The sequence below is a fragment of the Lethenteron reissneri genome, chromosome 53 (genome assembly GCF_015708825.2).
Source record: "Lethenteron reissneri isolate LAM-NWPU_2019-01 chromosome 53, ASM1570882v1, whole genome shotgun sequence".
Taxonomy (NCBI): Eukaryota; Metazoa; Chordata; class Hyperoartia; order Petromyzontiformes; family Petromyzontidae; genus Lethenteron; species Lethenteron reissneri.
Window position 1 is genome coordinate 5,415,786 of NC_083831.1, and position 11,179 is coordinate 5,426,964.

Genomic DNA, 11,179 nt, shown 5'->3' on the forward strand with positions numbered 1-11,179 from the left:
ACCCTGATGCCTGCTGTATATTTGCAGTTTCCATGTCTCTCTACCCCTGTGGTCGTGTGGATTTTTCTCCGGATCCTCCAGTTTTTCCCTCCACATTTAGAAACACGCGTTTCAAGTCTTTGGCTGCTGTAAATGTCCACATGATGACAAGCCACTTCGTTGAGCTTCATTTGTGGCTGGCCCACTCACCGGTCTACAAAGAGCGACAGAGCTCAGTGGGGTTTACCTGGGAAATAAATAAATAATAGTGCCGTTCCGGTATAAGGTGGGGTGGTGTGTTGCGGTGTGACTTTGCAGTGAGACGTGGAGTGTTGCGGTTTGACGTGGAGTGGCATCACGCTTGGCGTGGGCCTGCTGTGTTGTGGGCCTGCTGTGTTGTGGGCCTGCTGTGTTGGGTGCAGCCCGTTCTCCTCTAACGCCACGTGTTGTTTTCACAACGCGAATTGGATACAACGCGATGAATGTACTAGGGAACACATTTTTACAACGCGAATGTGACTTTGATATAACGCGATCGAGTGAACGGAACTACGTCGCAGCGTGAGTAGGAATCAGCGGTCGTACGACGGCCTCGGCGCCGCATCATCGCACGAGGCAGTGGGATGCTGCTGGATACTTCTAGACGCTACCCACGCACCTCGGTGTTTGTTCGGCCTGCGTAGGCATCTCACGTGTTATCGCGGACCGTGCTTTACCCCTACATTGTGTATTATTTATTATGACGCGATTTTTACTTAAAATAAAAGCAGAGCGCGATGGAATCACCGATGCCTGCCGTTATTGGCCAATCAAAGGAAGGTTGGCCTGGAACACGACGAACTCCATCCAAACATTGATTGCCAATCAATCGCCATTCTCAAGATGGCTGCCCCTATCAACTCTGAGCGACTGCAGGATCGATGGAGCAGAATCGATACGATTGACCTCGATTAATGATCCGCAATACCTTGCATGCGGGCAAGGACACGCCGGCCCACCTCTTGTATGGGGGGGGGGGAGGCAAATCTTCGACCGGTCATTTAGTGGGCTGTCCGATTGCATCGCTCTGTCAGAGCGCCGCCGCTACACGGCGCGCCTCCTCTGTCCCGTGGTTACAACTCGTTGTGATTGCCGCAGGCAGCTGCTGCTTGTGAGGGCACGGCGTGACTCACAGACACGCTCGTTTACCGTCGCTACATGGGCGCCCGCTTCCCCTAGACAAACATAAAATTAGCGCTGCAGTCAAACCTCTTACACCTCTGGCGGTAAGTAATTCCGCTAAACAGATATTTAAAGCGCCGACGAAGCATGCGATGATGCGGTAATTGCCTCTTTTCACACGTTAATTTGTTTTTGCGTGGTTGCTTGCATTAGTGTCAACGCCGCGTACCATATGAGTGGTGATAATAATAACAATAGCACGATAGCACTTCCAGTACATTTAATTTTGGTATTCGTGCAATTCTCATGGCTCAGGGCTGTCGTGAAGGTGCCGGTGTTTCACAGCTGGATGGTTGCTCCGTGGAATCCCGCTTGAGTCGTCTGCGGTGACGTTTTTCTAATGTGACAAATTTGGGCACACAAGGGTCTCACTCGCTTGGAATGATCGTCACGAGATCTTTAGTGTCACGGGATCAATGATCATCACGAGATCTTTAGTGTCACGTGATCTTTAGTGTCACAGGAACTTTAGCGTCATGGGATTTTTATCATCACGTGATCTTTAGCGTCACGGTATCTTTAAATGCCGATGGCGCGTCGTCATTTACGGCTAACACAAAGACACCGCATCATTAACCGGGGCGGCCTGCCGGAGCCGCACCAGCTGAGCGCGCGTCGTGTTCCACGGCCAATGGTTGGCGTGTCGGCCACCGCCAAAGCCATCACCACTGCGCCTGGCACCCAGGAACTTTGCGATTATATTTTAGTTGGTTTGATACGTACGAGCCAGGACTCACTCTTCCTACATTCCACTCTCAATTACTAGAAACTATTAAACTGAACTACATTTTTATTTGACCAAGTAAGGCGCACTGGGCTGGAAAGCTCTTTTTCAGAAGCGACCTGGCTATCACAAATGATTGCCCAATGAAGTGGCTCATCGTGTGGAAATCTGTCGAAGCCAAATGCTCTTAAGCATATGGTGATGTCGATTCTAAATGTGGAGGGAAAAACTGGAGGTCCCGGAAAAAAACCCACGCTAAGACAGGGAGAACATGCAAACTCCAAATATACAGCAGCAGGCGTCAAGGTTGGGATCGAACCCACGACCTCCTGTATACCAGGCGGAATAGTTAACATCTCCCGGCCACCGTGGCCCCCATTACCCCCATTACCACGATTACTCGGGGTAATGGGGCGCAGGGGGCAGGGGGAGGACAGGGTGTGGGCCCCAAAAAAACACGAAAAAAACTAAACCGATAACGCAAAACTTGTCTAGATTCGGGTCTGAAACAAACCAGCAGGGCGTGCCGGCTCCTCACCGCACCCATGATGACGTGACCGCCCGTGACCACGTGACCACGTGCCCCCCGTGACCACGTGCCCCCCTTGCCCCCCGTGAGCACGTGCCGCCCGTGACCACGTGCCCCCCGTGACCACGTGCCCCCCTTGCCCCCCGTGACCACGTGCCGCCCGTGACCACGTGCCCCCCGTGACCACGTGCCCCCCTTGCCCCCCGTGAGCACGTGCCGCCCGTGACCACGTACCATATGAGTGGTGATAATAATAACAATAGCACGATAGCACTTCCAGTACATTTAATTTTGGTATTCGTGCAATTCTCATGGCTCAGGGCTGTCGTGAAGGTGCCGGTGTTTCACAGCTGGATGGTTGCTCCGTGGAATCCCGCTTGAGTCGTCTGCGGTGACGTTTTTCTAATGTGACAAATTTGGGCACACAAGGGTCTCACTCGCTTGGAATGATCGTCACGAGATCTTTAGTGTCACGGGATCAATGATCATCACGAGATCTTTAGTGTCACGTGATCTTTAGTGTCACAGGAACTTTAGCGTCATGGGATTTTTATCATCACGTGATCTTTAGCGTCACAGTATCTTTAAATGCCGATGGCGCGTCGTCATTTACGGCTAACACAAAGACACCGCATCATTAACCGGGGCGGCCTGCCGGAGCCGCACCAGCTGAGCGCGCGTCGTGTTCCACGGCCAATGGTTGGCGTGTCGGCCACCGCCAAAGCCATCACCACTGCGCCTGGCACCCAGGAACTTTGCGATTATATTTTAGTTGGTTTGATACGTACGAGCCAGGACTCACTCTTCCTACATTCCACTCTCAATTACTAGAAACTATTAAACTGAACTACATTTTTATTTGACCAAGTAAGGCGCACTGGGCTGGAAAGCTCTTTTTCAGAAGCGACCTGGCTATCACAAATGATTGCCCAATGAAGTGGCTCATCGTGTGGAAATCTGTCGAAGCCAAATGCTCTTAAGCATATGGTGATGTCGATTCTAAATGTGGAGGGAAAAACTGGAGGTCCCGGAAAAAAACCCACGCGAAGACAGGGAGAACATGCAAACTCCAAATATACAGCAGCAGGCGTCAAGGTTGGGATCGAACCCACGACCTCCTGTATACCAGGCGGAATAGTTAACATCTTCCAGCCACCGTGGCCCCCATTACCCCCATTACTACGATTACTCGGGGTAATGGGGCGCAGGGGGCAGGGGGAGGACAGGGTGTGGGCCCCAAAAAAACACGAAAAAAACTAAACCGATAACGCAAAACTTGTCTAGATTCGGGTCTGAAACAAACCAGCAGGGCGTGCCGGCTCCTCACCGCACCCATGATGACGTGACCGCCCGTGACCACGTGACCACGTGCCCCCCGTGACCACGTGCCCCCCTTGCCCCCCGTGAGCACGTGCCGCCCGTGACCACGTGCCCCCCGTGACCACGTGCCCCCCTTGCCCCCCCGTGAGCACGTGCCGCCCGTGACCACGTGCCCCCCGTGACCACGTGCCCCCCTTGCCCCCCGTGAGCACGTGCCGCCCGTGACCACGTGCCCCCCGTGACCACGTGCCGCCCGTGACCACGTGACCGCGTGCCGCCCACAGGTGCTGGAGGTGCACGAGAAGCTGGAGAGGCGGGCGCAGGCGCGGGAGCGAGACATGAGCGAGAAGGAGAAGGCCATCGTGCGCGAGATGTGTAACGTACGTCGCCCCCCCACACCCCCTGCCACCCCCCCCACACCCCCCTGCCACCCCGCCCCCCACACCCCCTTGACACCCCCCACCCTGACCCCCCAGACCCCCCTCCCCACATGGAGACGCGGGGAGAGGCAACGAGGTGCCATAGGGAGACAGTCGGATACTGGGACATGAGAATCTGTATGTATACTCCAGTAGGGACGGGTCAGAACGCTGCGTGTGTCCACGCCGTGTCTGTGTGTGTCCACGTCGTGTCTGCGTGTGTCCACGCCGTGTCTGTGTCTCCACCAGTGGCGGCTGGTGATATTTATTTTTGGGGGGGCGCATTTTTTTATTTTATTGAGGGGGGGAAATAAATATAAAGCAGTACCAAAAACCATTTTGACTACTTGAATATAAATTTTGATGATCTTTATTTACATTTCAGACCAAAAGAAGTACCAAAAAGCATGTTTCCTACTTGAACATAAATGTTTCTCTTTTATATACATTTCAGACCAAAGTACCAAAAAGCATGTTTCCTACTTGAACATAAAAACGTTAGTTTCATGCTATTATCAATATGGCTGCGGCTACTTTCATGACGTTTGCATTTGTCAGAGAGATGTTTGAGGTCTCTTACCCCCGTCGTTGTCCACAAAACTTCAGTGCCGACACTTTGAAATAAAAGACAGGGAAAACAAAAAAGAGAATTGCTAACATCACATCCAGCCAGCCACCTCCGTTTCTCATAACAAGCGCGGGTGAAGCTTCGTGTGTAGCTTCGTCCTCTGTCACTGGCCTGCTGCTGGATTTGTAAATCGGGTTGGTCCGGTCCGAGATCCTTTATCTTTTTTATTTCTTTCAGCGAAAGCCTTGTGAAAGGGTTTTTTTTGTAAATAAATTACAGAATTTGGATGAACTGCTGCCATTGTTTACACAAAAAATTTGATCAGCCTAGCAAGTGTCAAAGTGGTGTCGCCTGCGCACTCGCAGTAGTGGCCCAGAGCGTAAATTTGAATGACAGGTGACGAGAACCAATCAGATTGGATAAAATAACATGTATCCAATTCTGATTGGCCAGGGACGCAACGACTTGCGCCCCGAGGAGAATCTTTAAGAAACCAATTAGAGACCAGCTTCAGGTCACATGCTGTCCGAAAATTTAAAGTCTCACATAGACATCCATTTGTCCGGCGCCCCGCATGAAACACATTGAAAAACATAGAAAATAGTTGACCGATTAAAGCCAGTTTTTATTAAATGCTGATGCTTTTCTTACTACCAGCCGGCACATCGTATGAAAAAAATATTTTATTTATGTATTTTTATATAAATTTTGCATATGTATATTTCTTGAATATTGATGGGGGCAGCGCCCCTGCGCCCTCTATTGACGAGCCGCCACTGGTCTCCACGCCGTGTCTGTGTCCACGTCGTGTCTGTGTGTGTCCACGCCGTGTCTGTGTGTGTCCACGTCGTGTCTGTGTGTGTCCACGCCGTGTCTGTGTGTGTCCAAGCCGTGTCTGTGTGTGTCCACGTCGTGTCTGTGTGTGTCTGTGTGTGTCCACGCCGTGTCTGTGTGTGTCCACGCCGTGTCTGTGTGTGTCCACGCCGTGTCTGTGTGTGCCACGCCGTGTCTGTGTGTGCCACGTGGTGTCTGTGTCTCCACGCCGTGTCTGTGTCTCCACACCGTGTCTGTGTCCACGCCGTGTCTGTGTCCACGCCGTGTCTGTGTCCACGCCGTGTCTGCGTGTGTCTACGCGTGTCTGTGTGTGTCCACGTCGTGTCTGCGTGTGTCTGTGTGTGTCCACGCCGTGTCTGCGTGTGTCTGCGTGTGTCTACGCGTGTCTGTGTGTGTCCACGTCGTGTCTGCGTGTGTCTGTGTGTGTCCACGCCGTGTCTGCGTGTGTCTACGCGTGTCTGTGTGTGTCCACGTCATGTCTGTGTCCACGCCGTGTCTGCGTGTGTCCACGCCGTGTCTGTGTGTGCCACGCCGTGTCTGTGTGTGCCACATGGTGTCTGTGTCTCCACGCCGTGTCTGTGTCTCCACACCGTGTCTGTGTCCACGCCGTGTCTGTGTCCACGCCGTGTCTGCGTGTGTCTACGCGTGTCTGTGTGTGTCCACGTCGTGTCTGCGTGTGTCTGTGTGTGTCCACGCCGTGTCTGCGTGTGTCTGCGTGTGTCTACGCGTGTCTGTGTGTGTCCACGTCGTGTCTGCGTGTGTCTGTGTGTGTCCACGCCGTGTCTGCGTGTGTCTACGCGTGTCTGTGTGTGTCCACGTCGTGTCTGTGTCCACGCCGTGTCTGCGTGTGTCCACGCCGTGTCTGTGTGTGTCCACGCCGTGTCTGTGTGTGTCCACGCCGCGAGGGGGAAGGACGACAAACTGAACACAAGAAGCAGTTGTAGAGGAATGAGTTTTGAATCTACGTGCTCAACGTGTTGGGGATTCACGACATGCCAATGTAGAAAGTGAGTTTTGGATCCACGCGGTTCTAAAGTGCCGAGCTCCAAGGGGACCTTGGTCGGGGCGGCCTCTCGCCCACCCACCACTCGGCGGAGGCGCCGTCCACAGCCCGCAGAGAGTCGTGGGTTCGAGCCGGTGCCGTTTGACGATCGGATTAATCGACGTCCCTGGTGAGGGGGGTGGGGGGGGGGTACGTGAGAGGGCATTTAGGGCGGAGGCGGCTAGTGGGGGGGGTGGGTGCTGAGTGGCTTAAACGCCACGGGGGGTATGGGGGGGGTAGGGGGGGTTCACAGTCAATGACAAACCCCCTTGTCCGTGGGCCACGAGACGGGGGGTGTGGGGTGCGTGCGTGTGTGCGCGTGTGTGTGTGCGTGTGTGCGTGCGTGTGTGCGTGCGTGTGCGATCCGAAGGGCGAATCTTGGTGCTACCCACTCGCTCGCCCACTCACAGGACTACAAAGACAAAGATCCCCCGTGTAGCCCCTAACAGACAGTCGGGGAAAGTGCTGTTAGCGAGCACCAATGAAGGCCGGCACGGCACACGAGGGGGCCGGTGGCCAGCACCGCGCCCGGCCGCCTTTGTCTTCCCAGTGGCGATGTTTACACACCGCACCTGGTCATTTGAGACTGAATCGACCAATGGGAGGCCCAGAACCGGTTCAGATAATCGTCACTGGTGTTGACCGTGAGCGGGAATCGAATCCGGGTCGGCAGGTTCAGTGCGCTAACCGCTACACTACCGCTCCCCACACACGCACACTCACGCACACACACGCACACTCACGCACACTCACGCACTCACGCACACACACGCACTCACGCACACACACGCACACACTCACGCACACACACGCACACACTCACGCACACACTCACGCACACACTCACGCACACACACGCACTCACGCACACACACGCACACACTCACGCACACACACGCACTCACACACACACGCACACACGCACTCACGTGCACACACACACACGCACACACCACGACCGCCCCCCTTCCTCTGTCTCCTCTCCTCCGCCAGGTGGTTTGGCGGAAACTGGGGGACACCTCGGGCCCCCCACCACCGGCGCGGCCGCCCCCACCGCACTACCCGGGCCCCGTGTGAAGCCGTGGGGGTACCCCCCCACCCCACCCCCACCAGCAGCAGCAGCAGCAGCCTGGAAGCGTCACCTCGCGTCAATGGGGGGGTGGGGCACCAGGGCTGGGAGTCGAGCTTGGGATGGGGACCTTGAGGGGGGGGGTGCGCGGAGGGCAAAGACGTCGTCGTGTTTAGAGTCTCGTGGGGGACGAGGCTCCTGCTACATTTTCGTTTGAACAGAGTCGCCGAGCGGTCAGCAACAAGGAGCACTGCCACTGTAGTAATCGCGAGGAGTTGGGAACGCGCTCCTTGAACCGAGCGAGGAGGTCGTTGTTGTGAGAGATGAGTGGGGGACGGAGAAGAGACGATGGTGGTGGGTGGAGGAGGGAACTCTACACAGTGGAGCAGTACGAGAGGACACGCAGACAGAAGTGAGGTGACCTGCAGTGTGGGGAGTGAGAGGGTGGGTGAGCGAGTGGGTGGGTGAGTGCATAGGCGAGTGGGTGGGTGTGTTGTTGTGACCTGCAGCAGGGTGGTGTTGAATGAACGTGCGATGTGGACGCAGTGAAACGAGGCAGCCAGCCAGATCCACGGGAGCAGGAACCGCGTAGTCGTAGCAGCGATAGAAGAGTGATCAGGAAGCGACCTGCGAGCGAGCGAGCCCCGGATCGCTCCAACTGCTTCTTCACGACGGCCTGCGAGGTCGGAACTGGGCCCGAGCGCCCGAGGGGTGACACGTGGGGACGCGTTGGACGAATGTTAGACACGGCGCGCATGTTCGCGTCACGCGGGAGAGAGAGAGCGGAGTATCCAGAGAAAACCAACGAGGGGGAGGTCATGCTGGACAGCTGGACAGCTGGACAGCCTTGCTGCCTGGAGGGGTGTCCGGACGGGTGCTCCGACCCGCCTGCTGGACTGCCACCTCGTGGCCACCTCTTCCACGGCCCCGCGGCTCGTTGGGGAGTTCGGCAAAATCTCGTGGCGTTCGGCCCGCGTCGTCGCGGGCGGTGCCGCCACGGGGTCCCGGCCAGCGGAGAGAGCGGAGCGACGAGGTGGAGGTGGCGTCCAGTGCTTTTAGAGGAAGACTAAAGACAAAGATCCCCCGTGTAGCCTTAACACACTGTTGGGGCAAGTGCGGTTAGCGAGTAGCGCCTACGGAGGCCGTCACGGCACACGAGGGGGGGGGAGGGGGCATCACGCCCGGCCGCCTTTGTCTCCCAACGACGATGTTTACGCATTGCACCGGGTACTCGTGTTGAGGCTGAGTCGACCTAGGGGAGATACTGGTCACCGGTGTTGGTTGCCGTGAGCGGGAATCGACTTGGAGGGAGACTGGCCCGCCTGCCCAGGCGAGCGGCTCTGCACGCGAGGCTGCTGGCGCCACGGGAGCCGCCACCGATGATGCCGCAGCAGCCGGACAGACGGACAGACAGCGCCCGGCGCAATTCCGCAGTCGCCACTCGGCATCGTGTCATCGCCGGCACCGGCAACTGCGATAGAGCGCAGCTCAACACGATTGCGGCAGCAGCTATCGGCACAAATCGATTCCTGTCACCCGAGCACGGACGCCAATACCGACCCGGGCAGGTGGCAACCCTCGTGTGTAAGTGAGCGACTTGGCAAATTAATGTGAGTATTAATAGGTGAGCGGGTGGGTGAGTTACCGAGTGACTTGGAAAATGAATGGGTGCTTTAATGAATGAGTGGGTGGGTGAGTGGCCGGGTGGTATGGTTGCCACGTGTTCCACAGTCGTCCAAACCCGGGCGTATTTATCGGTTAGCATGAGAGGTCGATGATCCAACCTGTACCGTCAACCGCAATTCAGTAACAGTCCGGCACGATTCGGGTACCAGATCTTGGCACGAATAAAAGTCCCACCCGAACCCAGACAGGTGGCCGTGTGGCCGTGTGGCCACCCTCTGCGGGACATCGCTGAGACTCTCACCGCCCGCGTGTGGCGTAGCGACAAGAGAAGAGCCCTGGGGGGGTGGGGGGGGCAGGGCCGTCCATAGAAGGGGGGCTGCGGGGCCCGGGGCAAACCCCACACCGCGTGGGCCCCCTGACGCCTTCCCACTAAGCCGGAAGTATTACATCTGGCACCGTGACGTTAAAGCGCCCCCCCCCCCCATGCACGGGGCCCGGGGCGGTCTCCCCGACTCGCCGTGTGCCCCGGGCACGGCTCTTGTGTGCGCCCGTTGGGATGCGCTTGCAGTCGGGGGCTTGAGCAATCTGTTGCCCGCGCGTGTTTTAATTATCTGCGTTGTGCTAATTGCCTGTCCACGCTAATTGATGAGGTCATGATGATGATGATCCATGCATGAGCCGACAACTCCCGTCTCTACCAAAAACCTCACCTGTTCCCGCCCGCGGTTATGTAAATATTGACACGCGCGCACACATTACACAACAACAACAACCGCCATTCACCACATAGCGATGGTGGCATCACCACGGCACTTGTGCCAGTCTCGCTGCCGGCAGCAAGAAGTCACGGGACGAGCCTCGGGTGCCGCAGGTTCACCGGACGAGTCGACTGGCACGCACAAGCGTGCCCCCCCCCCCCCCAGCGTGCCCCCCACCAGCGTGCCCCCCCCCACCAGCGTGCCCCCCCCCCCCACCAGCGTGCCCCCCCCCCCAATTCGCCCTGTGTGTGCTGAGCCGCCCGACCGCTCGTTGTGTGCGAGCCTCTCTTCTTACACCCCTCGGGTGCGTCCCTTACGAATCATCGCGAGCAGCGGCGAAGATGGTGGTGGCGGTAAAGGCGATGATAGTGGAGGCGATGGTGGTGGTGGAGGCGATGGTGGTGGTGGAGGCGATGGTGGTGGTGGAGGCGATGGCGGTGGTGGTGGTGGAGGCGGCGGCGGTGGTGGTGGAGGTGGTGGTGGAGGCGGTGGTGGTGGTGGAGGCGATGGCGGTGGTGGTGGTGGAGGCGGCGGTGGTGGTGGAGGCGGCGGTGGTGGTGGAGGCGGCGGTGGTGGTGGAGGCGACGGTGGTGGTGGAGGCGGCGGTGGAGGCGGCGGTGGTGGTGGAGGCGATGGTGGTGGTTGAGGCGGTGGTGGAGGCGGCGGTGGTGGTGGAGGCGGCGCTGGTGGTGGAGGCGATGGTGGTGGTGGAGGCGGCGGTGGTGGTGGAGGCGGCGGTGGTTGTGGAGGCGGCGGTGGTGGTGGAGGCGGCGGTGGTGGTGGAGGCGGCGGTGGTGGTGGAGGCGATGGTGGTGGTGGTGGAGGCGATGGTGGTGGTGGAGGCGGCGGTGGTGGTGGAGGCGGCGGTGGTGGTGGAGGCGGCGGTGGTGGTGGAGGCGGCGGTGGTGGTGGAGGCGGCGGTGGTGGTGGAGGCGGCGGTGGTGGTGGAGGCGATGGTGGTGGTGGTGGAGGCGGTGCTGGTGGTGGTGGTGGAGGCAGTGGTGGTGGAGGCGGTGCTGGTGGTGGAGGCGGCGGTGGTGGTGGAGGCGATGGTGGTGGTGGTGGTGGAGGCGGTGGTGGTGGTGGTGGA

General features: G+C 57.7%; 1 protein-coding gene across 3 annotated transcripts in view; it reads left to right on the plus strand.

Annotated features, from left to right (window-relative positions):
• Positions 1 to 10,245, plus strand: part of LOC133356307 (coiled-coil domain-containing protein 85C-A-like) — a 77,362-nt gene extending 67,117 nt beyond the window's left edge. For all 3 annotated transcript variants that reach the window (XM_061573759.1, XM_061573758.1, XM_061573760.1), the window contains 2 exons: positions 4,058 to 4,153; positions 7,630 to 10,245. In XM_061573759.1, the coding sequence (XP_061429743.1) occupies positions 4,058 to 4,152 (95 nt within the window). In that variant the 3' untranslated portion in view covers position 4,153; positions 7,630 to 10,245. The remainder of the gene's footprint in view (positions 1 to 4,057; positions 4,154 to 7,629) is intronic.
• Positions 10,246 to 11,179: the final 934 nt, after the last annotated feature.